Source organism: Phyllostomus discolor, chromosome 7, assembly GCF_004126475.2.
Source record: "Phyllostomus discolor isolate MPI-MPIP mPhyDis1 chromosome 7, mPhyDis1.pri.v3, whole genome shotgun sequence".
In the NCBI taxonomy this organism is placed as follows: Eukaryota; Metazoa; Chordata; class Mammalia; order Chiroptera; family Phyllostomidae; genus Phyllostomus; species Phyllostomus discolor.
This window is the reverse complement of record NC_040909.2, coordinates 101,277,157-101,303,240: the sequence shown is the minus strand read 5'-3', so window position 1 is coordinate 101,303,240 and position 26,084 is coordinate 101,277,157. Positions and strand designations below refer to the sequence as shown.

Below are 26,084 nucleotides of genomic sequence, written 5' to 3'. Positions count from 1 at the left end.
TGGACATGTATTAGGTACTCAATGTTACCTTCCCCCCCCAGCCTAAAACAGAAATTATACAGAAAAATACAGTATTAATATGGTGCCCAATATAATGAGTTATTATTGAAAGCCCCCAACAGTAGTTTTACAATAGGCTTTCAGAAAACTTGATACCTAGTTAATACTCTACTCCTGTGGTACCTAGGGAATTAATGTAATAGGCAGCTAGCTCAGAAAGGGAGTTTTCTTCTAGGGCTTTTGGGGGAGTGTTGTTAAGAGAGGACAGGGATGGGGCATGGTGCTCTAGCCCCGAAAATAAAATGAAACCAGCCATTTGCAGCTGTTTCCCTCAGCACTAGTTTTAAAGATGCAGCTCTAAGCCACAGGTGTAAGAGTTGGCCAGACCGCTGCCTTACTTGACTCACTGAATCTTCCCTGGCATCTGGAGGGGAGTGCTGGGGTCCCAACAGGCATCACCCCTGCTCTCCTGGAATTAAGTTTCCTTTCAGGGATATGGACTCAGCAGGGCCACAAAACCACCTCATCACGGCTGACCCAGACCTCTAACAGTGAACTACCTAGGGTCATAGGAACTGCAGCGGAGGCTCATCAAAATGTAAAACGAGCACAAGAAGGCCATTAAATACAGAAGTCCTACCTACTTTCATTAACGCCAACAGTTAAATAGGCTGCTACATTAGGAATTAAGTTATTAGATCTGTGCATGTGAGTGAGCTTGTGTTTGTTTGTGTCTGGTCCACAGTAGAAGCTCAATAGTGTGGTGAATTTAATAAGTTTCTTTATGTGGAACTATTACAAAATTGGAATAAAGAGCCAACTGTGAGGTGTCTCTGATTATGATACATAATTAAAATTATACCAAATAATAAATGTATTTAACCAATTCTTACAAAGTGACTGTAATTCTAACATATCTAACTTAACATGTAGAATTTCCAAGGCATTTTCAAATATGCACATTTATTTATTCTTCACTAGAACCTCAGGGGGCAGAAGTCACCGTGTGTGGTTTGCGAATGAGAAACCTGAAAAGCTGCCTAGTTTCTCATTCATTTAAGTTCCACACTGGTTTGCCACAAGAAAGCACGGTCTTCAATTTCCAAATGAAAATAAAATATCAACAATCCACTGACTGAATTAAATATGCTTGCTTAGACTATAGAAGCAGCAAGAATTAAGGCATTAATAATAACATAAAAGTAAATATTAAAAAAACATACTGATCTCTCAGTTACTAAGTAGTAGTTGGCCTACTATGGATGAATTATTCATTGAAAATTGCCACCTCAGCTTAACATTTCATTATCTAGCCAGGCTGTCTTGAAATCTCCTACGTAAACTTTACTTAGCCAGAACATGCTTGGAGAATGCCAACAACAATCTAAGCAAAGCATAATTAAGCAGGTTAACATGCCACATTAAAATCCTACCACATATGAGATTAGAGTCCAAGACAGCATGAACATAAATTATAGCCCTGGCTGGTGGGGCTCAGTGGGTTGGAGCACCATCCCGTAAACCAAATTGTCATGGGCTCAATTCCTGGTCAGGGCACGTGCTTAGGTTGCAAGTTTGGTCCCAGGTCGGGGCATGTAAGGGAGAGGTGTTTCTCTCTCACATGGATGTTTCCCTCCCTCTCTTCCTCCCATCCCTCTCTCTAAAATCAATAAGCATGTCCTTGGGTGAGGACAAAAATAAAATTAAGTAAATTACATACAAACTGTTAAACACAGGAACAATGATAGATATGTTTAAGACTGAGTATACATATATGTATTATCCTGCTCTGTCCAAGGCCTAGAAGCAATGACAGTAGCAACAACCAGCATGCAGAGCTTCGTTTCTAAATACCATTCCCCAAGAGGAACCGGGGCCCTTCAGAGGAATGTTGCTTCTTGGGCTGGGGCAGGGGCAATACAAGGCAATCCTCCACTGTCTTGTAGAACCAGAAAGTAAGGAAGTGTTCAAAAAAAAAAAAAAAGGATGGGGACATGTCAAAGGGACACAGGAGCCAGCCTTGAAAGAGCTCCCAATATTGGGCCAATGCTGCAACTCTCTGAGAGACAACATAAATAGTCTAGTACTGGATTATAACCCCAAGTACAAAATAGATACACATGAGACAACAGTGATATAAATAAATGACTGCATAAATCAATAAAGGGGGAAGAAGAAATCAATCTTTCTTACAGAATTCTAAAAAAATGCATTAGGTATGTAACATCTGCTCCATGAGATGGAGCTTAGTCCCACCCCACCCCACTCCTAGTGACGCATGTGCACAGGACAGTAACTGAGGCACAGAACCTGGCAAATAGTACCGTAACCAAACAAGGAGGGTTCCCATCCCAGGCATGTCATGTACCCATGATATGCTGTGATGAGGGGGCACGCTGTGCTATTCTTTCCAAAAACCCTTAATCCCAGACTGATTATGATAATGCCAGAGAAACCCAGATGGGCAGCCATTCTACAAAACACCTGGCTGGCCCTGCTCTAGACAGTCACAGTCATGAAAACCAGGGAGAGACTGAGAAACTGCCCCAGAGCACGGGACACTAGGAGACACGACAAGTGCAGGCAGTGTGGTCCCTGGCTTGATTGGATCCTGGGACAGAAAGAGGACATTACAGAAAAACTGAAGAAATCCAAAAAGTCTGAAATCCAGTTAGCAGTAACATTCCAATGCCCCCTTCTCAGTTGTGCAATAATGCAGATGTACTCGGGTGCCTTGAGAAACAGTCACACGGCAAGCTGGGTGAGGGGTACATGGGAACTCGCTGTACTGTCTGCAAGTTTTCTGTAATCTAAAATTATGCCAAAATAGACTGTTTAAGAAAAAACCCTGTATGTTACCCACTACATTGATTTTATAATCTACTAGAAGAGTGCAACAATTTGAAGAACACTGCCTTAGAAAATTTCTGAGTCCTTTTGGCAAAAATGTTCAGAAATAGTTGGTTGTCTGTAAGTTACTCTGCTGGAAAATAAGTATTTCAGAAAAAATACACTGTTAAAGGAAAATGTAAAAATAGCCCTCATAATGTTATTGTGATAATTCCAACTCTGACATTTTCCATTCCTCTATCATTTTCCTCACAAGGACCAAATTTCTGCCTGATTCTGCAGAAGACTAAGAAAGGGAGGGAAGCAGACTGTTTCTGTAATGTCTAGTCTGTGTCTGCTTCTAGTCCTGTTTCCACTCCCCCTCCCATCCTGGGCTTCCTCAACACTTACGTTAGATTACAAAGCACCTTCGACATTCATCCACCTAGGGTACACAAAGTCCCAATTAGTCAATTATTTTTCATTCACTAGTTTCTGCAGCAGACAATTCAACATAAAGACAGAGCTTAAAGAATGGCTGCTCCCAATACTGATTTTTCACAAACCTAACACTATTAAACAGTTTGTGGTTAGGGATAGTATTTTTAGTTCTCCTTCAAGAAATGCTACTTCATTCTTCCTTTGCTTTCTTCCTTCTCTTCCCAACTCCTCTGTCAATACCACCACCATAAATACAGGCTCTGGCAGAAGTAATGCCATTGAGTGTGGTTGGTAGGGTACGTGAATGTCTCACATGAAATGGACAGCAATTTGAACATTTCACCTAAAATGCCATATGGGGCTTGAGTATGATACTGTTATGTTCCAAAATTACATGCTTATGATTTTGTAATCAAAGATTTTGTAATAAAAAAGGGGATTTATGCTGGACCCTGTGTAGTATTGGCAGTACAAAAGGACAGTTACAATGCTCAATGTAAATATCTAATATTAGGTTAAATACATATTCATTAAAAAGCCCCAATCTCAACAGTGAATAAACTCAACAACTGTGGATAAAAAATTTATGAAGGCAACTTTACCTAAAGTTGAGGAAAGTTAGTCAAAAGCATATTCATTTTAAAATGACTTTTGACTTTGACAAAATGACTTTGCCAAAAAAGGCAGGGGAGAAAACCTACCCACCATATAATATGCTACAAACAATAAACAGACTCAAAAGTCACACACTATTTTTGTATTAGTTGCACTGAATCCCTCTGCACTAGAAAACTTGTATAATTATTTAGCTAGATTTCTCTTGGGAGAAAAGGCTATTTCAGTCATTAAAACTTCACCAACAATCTGTTAAAAACACTGTCAAGCATGCAAACTATCCATTCTATCTAATCAAGAGGGCTTTACCATAAAGATTAATTAACCCTGGTCCAAAACTAGAATTACTGGATTGGTTCTGATTGACACCAACTCCTCATCCTGAACACAAACATTCAGGAACAAATAAAAAGGGCAGCTCGAAACTCACTTTATATGAATTTCATCATCACTGTCCAAGTGTCGCAACCGCCCCTGTAGACGCCGCTCTTCACTACGAAGCTGTTTTCTCATTTCCGATAATTCCATAATCACATTTTTTTTCTCCTCTGAAAATTCCCATGGAGAAGCAAAAAAATAAGACAGGTATAAGAACAGAAGATTAAGCATCAAAACATGGACTGACATCATAAAGCTAAAATGCTGAGACATTTTTATGATTATCTTTAATGTTTTCCATATACAGATCACATTTATAAACATCATTAAGACCCACAAACACATTTCTGATAACACAGGACTTTCTACAGTTAAGAAACATTTGGGGGCTGGGGGAGAATGCCACCATAAGGAGCCGCACAGGGGTTCCCTCTGCAGTGGTGGAACAGCTCCGTGCCTTGGCTGTATGGTGGTCACACAAATCCATGCAGTAAGAATGCAGGGAACTACACACACACAACACAGAACAATGCAGGTGACACTGGGGAAGCCTGGAGGATGCCTACGGAGTGCCGCAGCGTCCATTTCCTGGTGGTGACCCTGTACTAGGCAAGATGTTACCACCGGGAGAAACGCAAAGGGTACCCAGGACCTGTCTAGCTCTATATTGTTTTGCAATGTTCTGAGCCTATAATTATTTGGAAATAAAGGGCTAAAAAATGTCCTAGATTACAGGTTTAACAGTGAACTCTACCTTCTGCACGGAGCTGATTTTTCCTGGCAGGTACCGGCGGAGACTGAGCCCGGGACACAGAACGTTCCTGTTTAACAATCATGACAGATGCACTCAGGATGTCATCCCTACTCAGGACTCGAAAAGTACACTTTTTTTGAAGTATCTATATGTGGAAAAAAAAACCCTCCCCACTATCCTACCTGTAAACTTACCTACATCCATTTTTCCTTCCCACCACAATGGGAAGGAAATGGGAAGTCCTTGTCCCATTCAAAATAACCCCTTAACCTGCACCCTGTAGCTGGTGACTGACTCCATAAATTGGTCCCTTTTCTCCTTTTCCTCTCTCCTTAATCTCAACTATGCTTAAAAATCTCTCCCTTCTTTAAAAAAATTCTCATCTCACCTTTCATCACTATCTCTTGTCCATCCCCTCCTTCCCTTCAGAAACTTGCAGCTTTAAAGATGAGAAATGCAGTACATAAGGTGTCTACATCCTTATTCCCACCCACTTTTCACCACCCAGCTACCACCTTTGTCTGCACCGCACTACCCTGTTCTCCACTAATCCTGTTCTCTCCAAAATCACCAGGTGATCCCAAGTGATGCACTCAATAGGCACTTTAAGCTGCTATTTTACTTGGCCAGTAGAATGCACATCACTGCCGCTCACTGCCACCTTTCTTTCTGTCTCCTTCCTCTGCTTCTCAAATGTTGGCAATTCCCTAGTTTTACATCTTCAGCCCTCTTTACAGCCTCTGAACTCATCCTGGACAGTCAACTTGACATGGATATTCACTTGACAAGCAACAACGTTCACAATTTCCACACCTACAAATCCAGGCCAGACCTCTATTTTCAACCAGCTAGTCTTTAACCTCACCAGAAACTTGACAGCTATGACTGACTCCTACCCACCACAGTCAGTACCACTATCTGTCTCTTGAATGCATCTTAACACTGGCACCCCTTCTCAGTTCTTATTGTCACTGCCTTTGTTTAGACAAGCAAAGTCTCACATCAGAATTTCTGCAAAAGCATCCTGGCCTCCAACATACATCTCCACACCACTGCCTGAGAGAACATTATGCAACACAAGTCTGGCCATGTTCTTCTCCTATTTAAATGTTATAATGAATTCCCAGACATTATCTACCACAGACCTACCAAATCAGAATCTCAGAGGGTGGGATTCAGGAAGGTGTTCTGCTAATGCTTGTCTGTTCTGGTAATTAATCTGGCAGCCACTCGTCTGGAATAATCAAACCCCTTTCCACTCCATACTACACCCTGCATCTGTTCTGTCCACGTCCCCCACTACCTTGCCCAGGTATTACCAGACCCAGATCACACCATGTTGTATTCTCCACATGAGCCACATGCCTTACACTTCCCTCCCTGATTTTCATGTGCTGAAAGTCCGTCATCCTCCTCTTTATGGCAAAGTTCTATGCATTCTTCAAGAGTCAACTCCAGGATCAACCCTTCCAAAACATTTTCCCAGCTTCCTTTTGACTACATAAGGGACTTCATTAGCGTGAAGGGATTTCATTAGGAGTTAAAAGATACATTACTGAAGAAAAGACCTTGGAAGCCTTGACAAAAAAAAATGTGCTAAATTATGATTTGTCAACAAATTTAAACTTTAAGGCACCAAGACCTATCAGTTACAACCAAAGCAGCAGACAAGTTAATGTAGACGTTATCTATATTTCAGATTTCACCTAGCTAAATACCATGAATAAGAAAATCTCATTCAATTCCCCCAACCAAAAATAACTTAGATAAGACTAACAAATCATAAGAAAAAGTACATACTTGAATATAGGAATTTATAATGCTGTCAACTGAAGGAGGTCTTTGGACTTTGCTTGCAATTTTGTTCTGAAGAGCAGGAACCACAGGAGAAGGCTGTCTCAAGCGCTGAAAAAAAGAAATGCATACATATGCACACACATACCAGTAATCACATGTGCACACACATGTACACATACTATGTGTGAGTGTGCATATACACACACCCTTAATACTTGATCATATAAGTTCAGAATGTTCTTGATTTTATTTAATCCTTTTTACCAAAAAAGTCAGAAAAACAGTTACATAAGATCAAATATATCAGTTATGATAAACATAAATGGATTTAGATATCCTTATTAAAATATTACTCTCAGATCAGGAAAAAATAACTCAACAAACTTAAGTAAAGCAACAGCATACTGAGTATAGGAAAGTAATGAAAAGAAAAGTACAGCCAAAGTAAAAAATCACCCTAACAAAAAGAAACAGCACAGCCCTGGCTGGTGTGGCTCAATGGACTGAGCACCAGCCTGTGAACCAAAGGGTTGCTGGTTCGATTCCCAGTCAGGACACATGCCTGGGTTTCGGGACAGGTCCCTAGTCAGAGGGCATGTGAAAGGCAACCACACATTGATGTTTCTCTCCCTTTCTTTCACCCTTCCTTTCCCTCTGCCCAAAAATAAATAAATAAATAAATAAATAAATAAAAAGAAATTACACAATACAAGAAATAAACAAACCCCTTTTCTGGAAAACAACAGTACATCAACACCTAAAATCTCAATCCCTTGTCACCAAAAGCATCATGGATGAAGAAATTTTCCAGATCACAATGTGGTTCTGTGTCTCCATACGAAAATAAAACAGAATTTCAGTTTATAGTGTAATAAAGCTAACAATTTCCAACTTCACATTAAAATCAAAATGCCGAAAACATAAAAACTCCCAACAAAATGCAGTAATAATTATCAGGGTAAAAAAACCTCTCTAGACCAGAGTACATGTGCAGATGTTAAACTGTTCATTTTGCACAGTAAAAAATCAAATATTACATTCATTGGTGACTTCGATAAAATTAGAAATATATATTGTAAAAAAGACCTTTTTTCAAAAAACTTCTAGATGACTACTAGCAGTGTCTTAAAGACAAGGTTATGGTCCTAAAAACAAATTCAAAAACTAAATAAATGTACAAGGCAACTAAAAAAAAAAAATGGTGACAAGTAAAAACTAAAGGAGTAACAAAAACATGTATTGGAGAAGCATAAATAAGGAAAAATGGCATCTAGCAATGATAGTCTCAGAATTAAGGGCAAAATGCATTAAACAGATCAAAGCTGGTTTAAAACTTCATGGTACTTCACAATTAAACTTTAACAGTCATAAAATTATATTTTATAATTTTGCTAAGAAATTGCTAAGAAATAGCATTTTCTTCTTAAACATAATTAGAAATTAGCAGAAACACAACTGTGGGAAACTAACAAGTCTCTTTCATTCTAAATAACCTAATTAGCAATGAAATATTGTGTTCCCCACCCAATTTTGTTGTAGACCTAACACTGCTCTAAAACTAAACTTTATTAATTACAAAGCAGTAATATGACATTTGAGTAATACATTTTAAAAGGTTTAACAAATAAATATATACACCCAACTTTTTATCCTAAGAATGAAGACCATTGCCTAACATTCCTAGAACACTGAAAATAAAACAAAACATAATGATCTTATTTATAAATTTCTTTCAAAGTCATCTTTCTGTGAGTCTGCTTAGAAGAAACAATGTTTGTATAAATCTAAATTTTTAAAAACGTCTGGACAAAACCTACAAGACATGCAGGCTTTTTAAAAAATGTGGTCCACAAGCTGATTACATCTGAACCCTTCAGTATGCTTGTAAAAATGCAGATTCTTGGGATGACCTTATACCCAGTAAATCAGGTACTTTGTAGGTGAGATCCAAGAAAATACATTTTTAACAAGTCCTTCATGATACTAATGCATACAGAATTTTAAATACAGCTTCGAAATGTGGGTACGGGTGTAAACTAAACCCTCTAAGGAGCAAGTAGCTTTCTAGAGAGAAAACCTGTCTAGTAATGTTGATTCATGCCCCTAACTGTGAACTTCAACTCCCCTATTTCGGAGATGCAGACTTCAACTCAGTCTGTGGTGAGCCACCAGTTTTTCTTCTTTAATTTCCAATCCATGCAATGCATCGAGGACAAATTTGCAGAGTCAGAACACATTAGTAGATAAATGAAAATTTTTAAAAAGACATTACACAATTCAAGCCCAACCTGTTATTAGTAGATTTAACAGATACCAAATTACTGTGACAAACTGCTACATAAGTTTCCAAACACTCTCAATTTCTATACTTACTCTTGTCATGATCGATCTGGAGGCTGCTGGTCCATAGACCATGGGAACAACACAAGAGGAGCTAAGTAACCCTATTACACTCATGGGGGAAATAGCAACCCAGCCCAGGGACATCGTCTCATACAGGAAGTTAGTGCGTGCACCCAGAGGCCACTGTAAAACAAAAAAGACAAGTGCCCCTCCTCTGCTCTCTGCCTTATGCTAGTAACTCCACAACTTTCACACCAAAAGTGGTTACCCTACAGGTTTAACGGGCATTTCTATCTGAAACTGACCTTTGTTTCTTCCCCAATTATATTTTCTCTTTCATAGTAGTGCTGAAGTTGTTGTTTATGTTTTTCTTCTTCTTCTTTCTTCTTTTTTTCTGCTTCTTTTCGTCTTTCTTCAGCTAACCGAATAAGCTCTTCATTTTTCAGTCTTTGCTTTAAAATAAAGAGAAAATATATATACACTCCATATATACATTCTTATAGCCCATTCAAAAATGTGCTGCCTATTTGTCTGAAATAGTGATGCACAATTGAAGATATAGATGATACGGTGTTCTTAACATCAAGAAATTGTCTGCTTAACAATAAAAAATTAAAGCATCTTCTTTAACATCTTTAGACAGCCTAAACTATTTTTTAGCTTAAAAAGTCATCACTTATATCTTCTTAACTTAGTCTTTCATTTTAATAAAATAATAACCAATGAATGAATACTGATCTGGTATTTTCTAAATGTACACCAAGACTGGTCTCCTCTGTAAGTAATAAATATTTTTTCAAGTCAGAATAAAATTTTCATTTTCAGACTAAGTAGAAAAATAGAGTAGGGAAAAAATGCACCTCCTCCTCTTTCTCCCTTTTCTTTTCCTGTTCCTCTTCATACTCTTGCTGGATCCGTGCTCTCTGTTCTGCAAGCCGTTTTTCTTCTTTTTCTTCTGCAATCCTCAGCCTTTCACGCTCTGCTTCCTCTCTTTGTTTCTTCTCTTCAATCTAAAGAATTAAATCTAGTTATTTCTTTGTAAACTACTGAAAAGTTGGAATGCCACTTAATTTTTCATAGCAGCCTATGAATTCAATATTTGTATCATCTTTATGCAAGTTAAATTGACCTCTTCAATTTTTCATTTTCCTATACTTTATTAGGGAGGCTACATGATGTAATCTTCAGAGCTATGAGTAAAAGTCCAGCTCCACCAAATATTTTAAAACTGTGTGACCTTAAGAAACTTTCCTGCGGGCTGCGAACCAAAGTGTCGCAGGTTCGATCCCCAGTCAGGGTACATGCCTGGGTTGCAGGTCATGACCCCCAGCAACCGCACATTGATGTTTCTCTATCTCCCTTCCTTCCCTCTCTAAAAATAAATAAATAAAATCTTAAAAAAAATAAACAAAACTTTCCTGTTCGCCTAGTTGGTGTGGCTCAGTGGATTGTGTGCCCGCCTGTGAACCAAAGGGTTGCCAGTTGGATTCCCAGTCAAGGCATGTGCCTGAGTTGTAGGCCAGGTCCTCAGTAGGGCCTCTCAAGAGGCAACCATACTTGGATGTTTCTCTCCCTCTCTGTCTCTCTCCCTTCCCCTCTCTAAAAATAAAATCTTAAAAAAAAAGTTTCCTGTTCGACTCTCTCCTCTTATAAAAAGTTGTTAATGTCTGTATCTCAAAGGATAGCTCAAAGAATGAAAGTAAAGAAAATGTATGTAAAAAAAACAGAAAAGTTCCTCCTGCATAAAAGGTACTTAGCAAATAATTCATGATTATATTATTGTATAACAGCTGATAAATAGATGTCTCAAAGGTCCTTGGCTTGATTAGTATCCTGAAACAACAGCAGAATCAATATTTCAGCATTCAATCATTCTTTATGCAGGAATGCCCTTTCTTCTTTTTTATCTACTGCCAGCCTGTAAGGTAAAAGAGGATTTTGGCCACAAGGACTCATAATTAAATTTCATCTTGAATGCCACCTATGGCATGCAGTGCTGAATACTCAGGGAATATCCCAACGCAGAGTCCAAGGTCTGAAGGAAGGGAATCCTCAGATAGAGTCTGCGTCCTCCCTGTGTGAAGTAGGGAAGCATGTGTACTGGGTATCCAATAGATTTGTTACTCTTAAGGATGCCTTGATTATGGCTATTCATATTATTTTATTGTTCTTATCTGCAATACATCTAGCTTCAAGCCTGTTATATCTAGTGCTGTCAATCTTTTGAGCTATAAGAACTTGAATCTTCCTACATGCTCCATGGTTTTGCATGCTAGAGCTTTTTTCAACACTATCTCACAATACTATTGAATATGCAGCACAATCCTAATATTTAGTACTAAGCAGTGTGCACATAATTATTTCTCCTACAGGAAACATCACTTATGGACTATATGACAAAACCTCACATTTAACAATCAGTTCCCCATTTCTTCCTACTCCATGAAGAAAAATGATAATCAGGGTCATTAAGGATCACAATCATAAGTGGATCACACACCCAGTGAATCCTCAGAAATGTCATTCCAACAGAAATGCTGCATAGTCGTTCAATGGAAAGAGGAAAACCAGCTTCTAGGTGAATGGTTTTCAAACCGTATGGCACAAAAATGCTTCAAGGCTCCTGTAAATAGTCTATTAAATGTATTTTTTTAAAGGTCTAATTAAAAATGGTATCTGAAAACTCCCATGTGTTATTTACCAAATTAAAATTTTGGTAAACAACTATATGAAGACTTCTACTGTATTAACTTATATCTTTGGTGCAGACATGGAGCCAAGGCTTCTGTTGCCATCTTTGTGCACAGATTTGAACATTTTATAACAGCTCTTTTAACAGTTAAGTTTGAGGATATTTTTTGTAGACACTATACTAAATACCATTTAGCCAGTTCTGTGTTAGGCTTTGAGGGAAAAATGGGGAAGGTTAAGAGGCTGCTAAAAGAAAAATATGTAAACCACCATCTGAGGGCAATCCACTAATGGGTCCACTAAGGGTTTACAGGGAGGCCTGAAAGCTGGACTTACTCTGAAACTGAGAGAGTCAAAGCTTCCCCATTACTAGTAGATTTCTCCAGAAGGGAAGACTTCTTAGAATTGCCTAGAGACACAAGTTCTGCACCTGCAGATGTGATCCTGAGTCAGGAGACTTAGTTCCAGCACTGGCCTCCCACTTGCTAGTTCTGCCACCATGGATGCACCTCTTTGCCTGTATTTTAGTTGCATGTAAAAAATTAAATGCGCTCCTCAGAGGGTTTTAAGGTTTAATGAGATACTACATGTAAAAGTATCTTATAAATAGTAACAAGCCATACAATTTCAAGATTTTAGTTTATTTATTTCCTGAACTCTACCCTAGACCATGTGACACTTGCTAAGTACAATAGAAGCTACTTAAATTTTGAGTTGTCATTATGGACACCACACCACGGGGTCTTTCAAGTTCAATAGGTTCACTCTATGACCCTCAAAATGCTGCTGCCTGATTTCAGTGGCTAACACCTTTGGGGCCTCTAGTGCCACTCTCTTACATTCAATATCTCCATTCATTCTGGCGATCCTCAGAAAGGTCTTTCCCTCCATTTCTATTGTTACCACTCTTAGTAAAATACCCCCTGCTTCAAAACTTTTCAAAACTCCCAACAATACCTCCTAAGCACTAATGCAAGATCAGTCATCCTTAAGACAGCTGCCTTATGTAAGCATCCACAAAATTAGGATTAGAAAGATGACATGACATGTTAGAGTAGAATCTCTATAAGAGGAAGTTAAGAAATTGGGATTAAGCCCTGGCTAGCATAGCTCAGTGGATTGAGTGCAGGCTGGGAACCAAAGTGTCCCAGGTTCGATTCCCAGCCAGGGTACATTCCTGGGTTGCGGGCCATAACCCCCAGCAACCGCACATTGATGTTTCTCTCTCTCTCTCTCTCTCCCCATCCCTTCCTCCCTCCCCTCTCTAAAAATAAATAAATAAAATCTTTAAAAAAAAAAAAAAAGAAAGAAAAGAAATTGGGATTAGACTGGACAGCCTTAAATGTCAGACTAAGGACAATGGAAATTCCTGTAGGAAAAGAAAGCTGCTACCAGTTCTTTGAGTAAAAAAGAGTAATATGTGAAGTCATATAAAAGGAAGATTAAGCAGGCCACAGGAGTAATCTGAAACTGGAAAGTCAGTGTGGGAGTGGAGGGGAGAGGAAACTGAGTCCCTCATGAGCAGGTCTCTCATTCATCACAGGAGCCCTCCGTAGTATCCAGCACGAGGGTGGACAGGGTACAGGAGTTCAGTAATTTTGCTTAATAAACACGTGATGATCAAATGCCTTCTCTGGGCATTTTTAGTATTTTAAATGCTACTTGTTTACATACATAAATGCAGCAAATAAATGCAGATGTGATTACATCAAATTTTTAGTTATTTATAACTATACTACTGAGTCAAGAATATCAAATCCTTTGGGGAAAAAAATGATTGACTTTCTAATACATAAGCATCTAGAAAGACTATGCCTAAAAGATGAATATTAAGTCTTTCAGTTTTAGAAATTTCAGCACTTTAACAATTAGTGATTTTAAAAAGTTTAGAAAAGATTAAGTCAACTGATATACCTAACATGTGTCCTTATTCTTTTCTCAGATATGTGACATAATTTTATTACTACCTATACCTGATATACATTAGACATTGTAGATAACTGCATGGCATTTGAGAATTTATTCTTTACCCTGTGGATAAAATTGCAGCAAGTTTAGTTTAATAACTCTTATGAAATTTTTCAACTATGATCAAGTAAACATTTCACCTGAAACCGAAGAAAATTCTTGTATAATTCTTGCTGTCTAATCTGAAGTTCAGTTGGAGGCTCACCAAATACATTTCCTCGAGCAAAAGGAGAGCTCTGTGTTTGTATATGACCTTGAAAGAGAAATTTTGCAAAAACATTTCATTAGCCAATGCTTAGAAAATGTAAACATTAAAAAATAGTTAGCTACTAAATTCATATTTTGAAAAAAATGTGCTAAATATGGAAGTCTAGAGGTTACAATCAGAAAAGGAAAACTGAGATTGGAATCTGAAGTAACAAAAAGCAATGAAAGAAAAAAAATAGTGAAACTAAAATAAAATTAAGAGTTGAAGAATCATAATATATCTGTACCTGAAGGACAACAAGAAAACTTAAAAGCTAAATACCTCTGATTACAGCAAAGGCTTTAAAGTAAAACTTATGAGAAGAAAAATAAACATTTAAGTTCTTATAGGTATAAATATCTTTTTCTTAAGAATACTGCTTAATTATATACTAAAACATATTATGTATACATATATAAAAATATCTAAATTGTCTAAAGAATTAGTAAGTCCAAAAGTCTTCCCATCCATGGTTAAAACAATAAATAAGAAAGTAAGGTCTAAAAACATTCTAAAAATTAAAATGACTCCTCGTGATTGCAATTATTTTTTAAAGATTTTAATTTATTTATTTTTAGAGAGGGAAGGGAGGGAGGGAGGGAGGGAGAGAGACAGAGAGAGAGAGAGAGAGAGGTGGGGAGAGAGGGGGGGTGGGCAGGCATCAATGTGCGGTTGCTGGGGGTTATGGCCTGCAACCCAGGAATGTACCCTGGCTGGGAATCAAACCTGGGACACTTTGGTTCCCAGCCTGCGCTCAATCCACTGAGCTACGCCAGCCAGGGCTGATTGCAATATTTTTTAATTCTATCGAATTAATGGGATACAAACATGAATAATAAAATGTTATCTAAGTATTACACATTCTGAGAAAGGAAAAATATTATTTCATAAAAGTTAAAAAATAATTATACCCCAAAAGTCTCTGTGAATGCGGAAAGAAATAAATGGTATTTAAATTTAAGCCTCATATAACTTTTTGTATTATTTTTCATTTACTGACTCATTCTTTATACCATAAATCTAAAGCATTTATTTCTCTCACTTATGTGGTTTGTGTAGGCTGACTGTTGGCAAGTTGAGCTGCCATGCAGGTCTCTTTGCCTCCATATTTAAATTTATTAATGGTCCCCCTTCAACCCCCCTATAAGGGGACTAAATGGTAATGGGATAAAATCCAAGAAAGATTAAATTTTAAAAATGTACTTACTTTAAGAAAACACTACTAAATAAGTAAACAAATAAATAAATTTATTAATGCTTATTCAAATAGATCAGCAGAAAGCCAAATCAATACTTATAAGTACTTTATAATCTTATGCTATGGTGGAAAAGCTGATTGGCAAAACAAAATAGAATGGGATGTTTCACTTTAATGATTACTCAAATTCTAAGCCTTTGTAGCAATTAGAGAAGAAATATTAAAGACAGGAAAAGACAAAATAAATAAATTATAAAAATAAAACCAGAGGGAAACATTTGTTCTACACAAAATAAACAGGCATCATGATAAGCTAAAAAATAAGTTTAAGTCAAATTACTATGACTCCATAAATATGGTTCTTCATCCAAGAACCATAAAAGGGGAAAAAATGAATGTTAGAAAGGGCCTCACAACAGACTTAATGAAGACAAAACATTCCGGATGATGAACCTTAAGCATGCATTATAATATTCAATTTTCAGATATATTCAAGTTCCCTAAGGCCTTTAAAATATTGAATGTACATATGTGTATAAACACACACATAATACACATATATGTATACATACACATATATATGAAGGCATAGCAACAAATTAGATGACTTAGCTTCTTACACTCAGAAAGTCTATTTTAGGCTATTAGGGAATAAAAATTAATTTAGGAAATTTCAACTCACAAAAAAAGGGGGGAATCCTGGCAGCGTGCAGAATGGCCATAGACAACAAATTCTGAGCACATGCAATCATCACGCTTGAGCTCTCTCTCAGAAAGGGGTTGTGGAAACTGTTTATTTTTCCAGGATTTGCTGGCAAGCAGAGCTACATGCTTATTACTAACACAGAGAAAAGTCCTAGGCTGAGACAGAACTACAAACAATACAGGGTGTGGGAGAAAAGGGCAGAGAATAGCATCTGAAGCACAGAGATGTCAATTCAGACTACTAGAAGAAAAGGTAAATGAAGAGAAAAATAATGATAATCAGAAAGAAGCCAAAATTCTCTACGCAGCAATAATGTGAAAAGGAGTTTTGGTGCTCCTATCGCACAATGAATTATTACAGACCCACAGTGACAGCCAAATGAATAATTTCATCAAAATCAAAAGTTCCAATTTCTAGCGCTCCCCAAATCAAAAGTGGATCTGCTGGGTAAAATCTATTGTGGATCAGAGGACAAAAGCATTTCTGGTAATTAGGAATCAAACAGTGGTTCAGGCTGCCACGGAAACAACAAACCCTCCATCTGCCGAGCGTTCTGGAAGGCTGCACGGAGTAGCGCTACCATTAAGGCTTGAAAGAGGCAAGGCTAGTGATTCTAATCACAGCTTCCCATTTAATCTGCCTGTCTGGCTAATCAGTCCTATGAGTTAAAAATAAAAAAAAGTTAAAGTCCAGGATATTTTAGAAGGACTTCCTAATGAAAATTTTTTCTACTCTAAAATAAAAACTTTCTAATGTAAAATTCTTTCTACTCTAAAATAAAAACTTCTGTACTTTTTTGAAAGTACAAAAGCAGAATTTATAGCAAATAAATGGCTACTTTTATAGCATCAACTTCCTTTGATTTTTAGATATGTAACATATTTCCATATACCCTTGACAAAGAAAAATGATGACAATTTTTCCTGGCAAGTCATAAAGAAAGCTGATGAGTAATTTTCAATTTACAGAACTCTCAACTGAAGGGTATTTGCTTAATGGCAAACCAAAGATATTTGCTTAAAAAAGGAGGATGTGACCAGGTATCAAATTAAATATGTAATTATTCGGTTCTGTGTACATTGTAGTTTTATAAGGGAGAGCAAATGATTATTACAAACAAGGAAAAAATTATTTCATTGTACAATTCATCATACCACATCTGATACTTCTCACCAATTCAATCAAACAGTTATGGGTATGAGAAGCCAAGTGCATGTGTGAAAAGGCTATTTCATTTTAAGCAATGTACTCCTACTAGCAAACAAAAACAGAAGCCACAGCTAAAATATATCTAAGCAAATTACAAAGCTGAGAAGAAATGACATTAATTAAGAAACAAACTACATTTCCCTACTCACTTTTTTCAAAATACCTATGAAGAAAAGGTAACAAAAAGCACAAATAACATGTTATACTTCCTGACTCAGAATAATCATATTCTCAAAATATAATAACACTATCAGAGAACAGAAACGTTACTGAACTTTAGAAATGTAAAGAAAACATAGAATGTGATTAAACACCTGAGTTTTTATTTGCAGAATCTTCTAGGTTCTCAGCATTTGAAGTGGCTAAATTTTGTTCTAGTGATACAACAGCCCTTTTATCTTCATGTGGTCTTGCATCTGGGTTATGGTAGGCATCTATATTTTGTCTGTGCATCCTATTCAAATCAGCTGAGAGGGAAAAATAAGCCATTTATTTCAATAAATACATTTCTATAATTAGTATGCTTAATACATTTTCTCAAAGTAGGAAATCTGGGAGAAAACAACAGGACAGAGCTGAAATAATTCAATGATATCTTGGTGCCCTGAAAACAGAACCAAAATTACCAAAACATAGAAAATTAAAAAAAAAAACCCTTATAAACTCAAAATCAGTAGAAAACTTAAGAACATATGACAACCCATAAAAATCACATTTATCTACTCAAAACCTGGAATCTCTTTAATATATGAAATACAGCAACAACTCAAAGCAAGTCATAGTGAAATTTACCCAAAATCATTAGCATTCCTAGTGAAAAGCCATAATTGTGTGCAGTTTCAAAACATATCACCAAATTCTTTGACAATACTCCCTTTAAAGATGGAGCTCAGTTCCCTTCCCCTGAGTGTGGGCCATCATCTGTAATTCGCTCTCAAGAACAGATACTGCAGAACGATGGTATATGACTTCCGAAGCTACTTCATGAAAGACGTTACGATCTCCACCTTGTCTGATCTGCATCACTCACTCTGAGGAAAGCCAGTTACTGCATCACAGGGACACTGAAGGAGCCCAAGGGAAAGGCCCACGTGACAGAAACTGAGGCTTTGGGGGCCCTTTAAGGGAGCCAGATTGGAAACAGACTACACAGACGCAGTCAAGGCTTCAGATGACTACAAACCACACCGTGACGTGTTGGACTGCAACCCCGTGAGAATCACTGACACAGAGCCATCCAGCTAAACCACTCACAAAGTACTGACTCACAGAACTGCAAGATAATAAATGTTATTTTAGAACAGTACACGTTGGGCCAATGTTACACAGCAACAGCACATACACATGGCGAAAATCTGAGCATGTGGGACTAGGTCAAACAACCAGTTAATCTTCAAAACAGACCCAAATGACTGAAGAACTCAAAATTTTAACATAAACAATTTGGACAGTATTGCAGCAATGACAGCAAACTTAAACCTGGATATGAAAAGTAGTCAGCAGGAAGCCTGTTATGTTCAAGAACGTGTTACAAACATAAATTGTAATTAGGACACGAGAGAGAACATGGTAAATAACAAGGGAATGTTACCAATGAGAATGGGAGTTCAGAATCAGGGACACTCATATCCTATTGCAACGTTTAGGACAGGATGGACATAGAGCTTCACAGATAAAGGTGGGTGGGAAAGCTTAAAAACGAAATGGGCAGTATGAGAAACAGTTCCAAGGAGGTCAACATGAAAAGTGTCCTGGCAACATTAAAGTAGTCCAGCTTGACTAGAGCACAAAACGAATAAAGGAATGAGAAATAAAGTAGGAAAATACAGGCTGGGTGCCTATTCTGGAATATTCTGAAACATAAGCTGATGATTCTCAATTCTGTTCTATTCTGATAGTGAAGACAGTTTTGTTAGTTATGTTAGTACTAGTAATAATGGCAGCTAACACTTAGTATTCAATATTTTTATATTCTATATAACCTATATGATATGGTACTATTACTTTCACCTAAGTATTATAGATGAGAAAATTAAATTAAATTAATTTGCTCAAAGACCACAAAGCCTGTAAAGGGCAGAACAAGAATGTGAACTCAGCCAGTCAGATTCCAGAATCCTCAATGATTCTGAGTATGGAATGATCAAATTGGGTATATTTTTGATACATATAGCTCAGTTATAGAAAACAGAGGGGGAAGAATGAAGAAGTAATGAGGAAATGGCAAAAGCCCAAGTAAGACATAAATCTCAGTTGTGGTGGTAGCATGGACAAAAATGAAGAGAATTCAAAGAACACTGAAGAGGCAGAACCTATACATTTGTCTTATTAACTGACTGGTCATAAGGAATCAAAAGAACTCTGTAGTTTTTAGTTTGAATGATCAGAATTATGATGCATTTACAGAAAAAGGCAATGATGAGCTGGACTTACAAATGAAGTTTGGTTTTGCAAACTCGGTGTGCATAATCCACCAAGCCTCAGGTGCAGAGATTCAGAAGACAGGTTGGAGCTGAAGAAGAATTTTAAAAGTGGTCAGAGACCAAGAAAAGGATATTAAGATCATCCACAGAGTAGGCCTAAAGAGAAACACAGGAGAATTCAGAGACGAAGAGGGAGAGAATGGATGGAGAAAGAGCATATCTAACTTAAGGAGCACACAATATTAAAACACAGTCCTAGAACAAAGGTGTTCACAGACCTAGCTAGAAGCATTAAACTGGTTCATAACATGCACCTAATGTCAGCTGAAGAGAGGACACAAAAGAAGGAAGGAACTGACAACCCAGTTCAAGGGAAGAAGACTAGCCCTGGCAGGGTAGCTCAGGTGGTTAGAGCATCATCCCCATACCCCAACGTTGTAGGTTTGATCCCCAGTCAGGGGATCCTGACTGTGCATACAAGAATCAAGCAATGAATGCATAAATAAGTGGAACAAGTAGTTATTTCTCTCTCTTTATCTCTCTCCTCTTCCTCCTTACTCCTTCCCTCTGGCTCTTTCTAAATCAATAAAATTTTGTTTAAAAGGAGGAAGAGGACTGACAACAGTAAAAACCATGGATTAGAAGTCAGGACATCAGTTATTTCTGAAAACATAGCACTGGCAGAGCAGTGGCAGCCAGAAGTCATATTACGGAACACGAAGCAATAGAGGCACGACTGGCAGCAACAAGCACAGACTACTTTTGGAATGTGGTTTATATGATAAGGGAAGCATAACAAGGTCAAGAGTTCTGTTTGTGTTTAAGAATACAAGTACCCTGTCTACGGCCATACCACCCTGAACGTGCCCGATCTCGTCTGATCTCGGAAGCTAAGCAAGGTCGGGCCTGGTTAGTACTTGGATGGGAGAATACAAGTACCCTAAGTATGTAAAAAATGGACATGAGAAATGAGTAGAAAAACTGAAAATGTAAGAAGGGACTGGGTGAAATCACGGAGAAAAGCTGATTACAAGAAAATTACCAAGTGCCAGGGATGGTAAAACAAGAATTAGCTAGATGCTCCTGAAATCACCACCAAATCCTGAGATCTACCTGGATGTGGGAGTGAAATGAAAACAGAAACGATGAGAAAACTGAGGTCTCTAAAAAAGTCACAAAAATGGAATAATTTAAATGGGAAATCAATAATCTCATTGTCATCCAATTTGCTAGAATAGCCAGTCTACAAAAATGAGAAGTCACACAAATAATAATACAAATAGGATTTTTTTTATCACAAGATACAGGATATCAAGCTCACTCCTTCCAGATGATACTCACAGCTGTGGCTGTTACCTACTAGTGAGTGCTTAGGGACTGTAACCTCATTCTAATATTCACCTACACAAACCATAAATTAAGAGGTAAATACCCTATAAGTAAACAAACACTATGATAAGTTTCAAAATTAGTAACATGCTATAATTTACTGTTGTGATTATACATGATCCTCTCAATTAGAATAGTCAATGTACTTACATAAAAATAAAATTAGTTTCATCAGACTTCATAATTATTATTTAAGATTCAAGACTATCAGATTCAGCAATCAAAACAAATCTATTTTGATATTTTACTAGAAAAAATGATTTGTCAATCAACTGTCACTCCTTTATCTTTCAGTGGGATAATAAAAAGTTTGAAGTCAGCTAAAAAGTGAAAATAAAAAAGGTAAATTTGTCAAGAGTGTAATTTGCCAAATGCAAAGATGTCACTGAAAAGGGGACTTTATTTCAAATGTAAATCATATCATTTAATACAAAATTGCTAGCATTACAAGAATAATTCCACAACATACCGAAGAATAAAAGAAAATGTCACAGATTCACAAATGGGAAAATAACTCTACTCCCTAAACAATTTATTACACCATGGCTAATTACATGATACCTACAGAAAAACAATGCAAAACAATACAAAAACAATACATAAATAGTACTTAATTTTTTCATTCCTTATTTTTATATGAATTAAACACAATATCCCTTGCCCACTATTCCAGATCACTTATTTTAAAGATATCTTACTAGTTTTATATACATATGCATATATACATTTTAAAACCCTTGTAATAAGGGTTTTATTATTTTTACTAGGAAACTCTTTTTTTAAAGATTTTATTTATTTTTAGAGAAAGGGGAAGTGAGGGAGATAGCGGGAGAGAAACGTCACTGTGAGAAACATTGATCGGTTACCTTCTCGTATGTACCGCAAACAAGGACTGAACCCTCAACCCGGGCATGTGCTGTGACTGGGAATCTAACCAGGGGCCTTTCACTTTGCAGGACAATGCCCAACCAACTGAGCCACACTGGTCAGAGCACTAGGAAATTCTTTAAAATTCTAACTACTAATTTAGGTATAAACTTGCCAACTAACATGAGCTCTTCTCTGCAATTAAGTTACCATCATCAGAGGATAGACAATTTATAATAAAAATAAATAAATAGTACTCTGAAGAAGACAAGCTTTCTAACCTATTATACTATTTATCAAAATACCTCTTTTGCATGAAGCTACATAAAAAGAGACTTTGCCTTACAGGCTATGATTTGCACTCCTTTCTACTCTCCAGTCTTTTCAAAAGTTAATAATTTAGTTTCTTTTTTTGTTTTCATAGTGACTTTTTGTGTTTAGTACATGGAGTATTCCTGAACTGTCATCAAGCCAGCACTTATGACCACTTTAGAAAAAAAAAGTTTACTAACAGAAAACTATAACGTCATCCAGGTCTTGATGGAGGGACAAGGGCAGACAAGAGAAGAGAGTATAAATGATCTTAAAAAATAGAGATCCATTTGCTGAGATGTGAGGACAGAGCAGAGAGAAGGCGCTTCCTCGTGGAGGTCTGAACCCAACACCAACATAGCATTTCTCAGTGCCCAGTCCAACTTTAGAGAGACCGGGCTTTCTGTGGATAACGAAGTGGGCCTTCAATTTTGTCTTAGAACTTACCCTGCGCATCTCCACAACAGGAATTCTCTCGATGTCCATGTCCCCGGGCTAAAGACTAAATCAAATCAGCCCAAGTTTTTACCATTTTAGAAATAAAGTCCATAAAATATGTTTCAGATCTCAGCTGGCATATTATTGCAAAATTTCTTTATAGCTAAAAAAGAAAAAAGCCCTAAAACATATTTAGTTTCTTTTAAAAACAACGAATCAACGGAACTAACGTACTTATCAGGTTTCCCTCCGCGTCCCTGAGAGGGGCACCACCTCCACCTTTCCCCCAAGGGTTGTAAGTTCTCATCTCAGCCTCTAGTTTAGCTTCATATTCTTCCTTTTCTTCACGTTCTTTCTTCCTTCTTTCTTCTCTTTCTCGAATCTTGACAACATAAGAAATATTCACAGTAAGTGCTGACAAGTATTCTGATACAAAAAGTTAGTTTTAATAATTCATTTTATTTTTCTTAGCAGAGAAGAAACTGGAGATTTATCTTCGGTATGCTTCACTATAAAATTTTAAATCACAAATATAGGTAACACCAAATTTTAAAAGACTTTGATGGCTGGACTACATGGCTGCTGCTCCCTCACATCATGCCACTAGGTTCCTGTTCAGCCACTGATGCCACTTTGGACTACGCCAACACCTCCCTCCCACCTGCAACATCGACCTGAGCCATTCCCTCTCTGACCTCACCAGTCCCATGGGGACCAAGGGTCTCTCTACTTTCATTTTTCACCCACCCTTTCTTGGGCCCTGGCCGGCCACAAGCGACTCCCCACTCCTCACCAGGTCTACTCTATCCTGGGCAAACTCCACTTCCAGAATTCAAAAAGGTAGCCAGCTCAAAGCTCTCTGGGGGATGCTGGGCCATTTAAAATACAGTCTCACCATCATCAATTATGGGTACTAGATTGTTCTCTAGAAATAAGGACAGGCAATGAACAAGTACCTACATTTTGGAAAATTACTTTTAAAATTATAACCATTTGTATGAAAAATTTAAGCAACCACTCCAGCAAGGTAAAGGAAATCATCACATACATAAAATATAATTTTGGAGTTAGAAAATCTACTTTTGTCAGTGATGTTTTTAACATGCTCACTTGAAAACAGAACATAAATTCACTTTTTTGTAGAACCCAAGCATACAAAAAATAATGTTGGTAATTCTTTAACTTTAAAAAATCCATTTTTCAAGAAGGCTGCCCATGTAAAAACTGAACAAAAGGAGCTTTACAAGAAATCCAAGTGAAACTTTACAGAAAACCACCATAGGCAGACATATACCTACCAAGAATTCCAGGATCCTCTCAGCAATAATAGGTATTCCCCTGAAGACCACATACATTTGATAGTTACTCTTCAGTGAACTCTCTTCAAACATTACAAACTACCACAGAACCCCTTGTCCTCCTCCCTAAAAGTATCCTACCTCCTTTCTACCTGCCTTAGTTCATTTGCCTCATTCTTCTCCTGGACAACACTCAAAATTGCCTTCAAACTTGTTCTTTCTCATTCCCTGTACCTAAGTCCTATACCCGAAATCCCAGTATTCTCTCTTGGATGTCCTCCCTATGTAGCCACATTGGATGTTCAGGGCTTCATTAGCTCCTGGCTAGACTGCCTCAATGCCTTACTAAAAGATCTCTCTGCCACATCTCTTTCCCAGTCGTCCATGTCACAAACAGGTAACTTCCTAAAAGCAAAGTCTGCTCACATCAACTACTCCCTTCACTCTGAAGCTTAAACATCTTCCCTTCGGCTCTCCAAAGCAGAATGAAACTGAAAGCCCCTCACAGCTAGTCCTTCACAATCCAGCACAATCTAACACTCCAGCCCTTTCTCCCAAATCCATCCCATTCCCTGAATATACCAGGAATTTCAAATCTATTCAATGTATGCAGTTCAAATATCAACAACCACGTGAGGCCCCCTAACCACCCAAGCAATTTTCTCCCCCTCTTATGCATGCAACAGTACTTTAGTCTATCTACATCAAAATTTATCACAGTGAATTATAAATAACTGGTGTCCGACTGTGCAAACACATAGAATGTTTAACATTAAGTGGATGAATAAACAGATGAATCAATGAATACCTGCTGCTGCAAAGCTTCTTGGTAAGACTGAAGTAACTGCTTTGAAGGCTTTGGTTTATCTTCAAAAAACAATCCCAAGTTCATTGCTTGATCACATGTAATTTTCAACTCATTCTCTCCAACTGTGTTCCTACATCAAATACACAATTAATAATTTGAATCCATTTATGACCAAGCAAGAAGAAAATGCAACACTCCTTTGAAGCAGCATGCTATATATAAGTTGTACATTCAAAAATAGGTCAAAGAGAAATCCTTAAGTAAAAGACCCCTTCCTAAGCAATTCCCCAGTCTCTGCTGTCAAAAGTTGTGAAACTTTTAAATTGACTGTACCTATTTCTTGACTGAGGGGTAATTACATGAGGGTGAAAATACAGTGATAATTCATCAAACAGTATACATGTGGCTTATTATTATTACTAAATGAACAGTAATAATAATTATTACTCCAACGAGTAATTCACTTAAGTTGGAGAAGTCCTCCAACTAATGATTTACTTAATATACTCCAATATAAAACAGTAACTTCCTAGCCACTTCAAGAATAAAACAATATAATTACAGTAAAAAGCCTGTCTCAAATAAAGATTTTTGAAAAACTTACAAAGAAATGAAAAGGAAAATTTAAAACATATCACAATGATATAACTCCCAAGCATTAAAGTGCTATTGCCTTAAATACAACACGTTAAGTAAAATTCTAGTGGTGTTTCCATACAAACAGCCTATTTTGACCATGCTACAGATTCTCCTAAAATCTTTGAAACAAGAAGCATCTGGCCTTGGTGGGCCTCATACCTCTTACTAAGTAGATGCAAGCCCAGCACTACCAATAGCCAGAGTTGGTTCACAGCTTGGCCTCATTACCAGGAACCTCCAGGCCCAGCATAAGTAGCATCCATCTGCAAATCACCTTATAGCTCTTGCAAGGTGACCCCAGGGCAGGGCACACAGGGGTAGATGACTTTGGTCTTCACCTTCTGGGAGGCCCCAGAGCCAGCACACCCAGTGGACAGCTTTAAACTATGCCAAGGCACCACTCAACCCCTTCTACAAGTGACACACTCAGGGGCAGATTCAGTGGGCATCAGAGCCCCACTGAAGTGAGTCCCACTCCACAGAATCCACCTCTTCACAGTAGAAGATCCTCCACAGTGGTTATGGCCAATCCTTGCAGCCGACGGCCTGGCAGTAAATCCCTCCCACTGACATGACAAAAGCAATCAAAGCTCAACTACAACAGAAGCACACAGCCCACAGGAGGGGCACACTTCGAGTGTGTGGCTCCAGTGACCAGGGAGGCTGTGCCACTGGGCCATACAGGATACCTACTACATAAGACCGCTCTACCAAAACCAGAAGATGTATCAGCT

General features: G+C 37.7%; 1 protein-coding gene across 15 annotated transcripts in view; it reads right to left on the bottom strand.

Moving 5' to 3' along the window:
• Positions 1-26,084, bottom strand: part of CSPP1 (centrosome and spindle pole associated protein 1) — a 92,676-nt gene that overhangs the window by 19,840 nt on the left and 46,752 nt on the right. For 12 of the 15 annotated variants that reach the window (XR_004904374.1, XM_036031188.1, XM_036031193.1 and 9 more), the window contains 9 exons: positions 24,712-24,841; positions 22,840-22,987; positions 17,491-17,643; positions 13,957-14,069; positions 10,018-10,167; positions 9,463-9,609; positions 6,818-6,922; positions 5,018-5,084; positions 4,316-4,433 (listed from right to left, as the gene is read on the bottom strand). Coding sequence is in view for 14 of the 15 variants with exons in the window: in XM_036031188.1 (XP_035887081.1) it covers positions 4,316-4,433; positions 5,018-5,084; positions 6,818-6,922; positions 9,463-9,609; positions 10,018-10,167; positions 13,957-14,069; positions 17,491-17,643; positions 22,840-22,987; positions 24,712-24,841 (1,131 nt within the window). In the remaining variant the exon portion in view is untranslated. The remainder of the gene's footprint in view (positions 1-4,315; positions 4,434-5,017; positions 5,085-6,817; positions 6,923-9,462; positions 9,610-10,017; positions 10,168-13,956; positions 14,070-17,490; positions 17,644-22,839; positions 22,988-24,711; positions 24,842-26,084) is intronic. The other 3 variants (XM_036031195.1, XM_028533644.2, XM_028533645.2) reach the window with 1 other exon arrangement.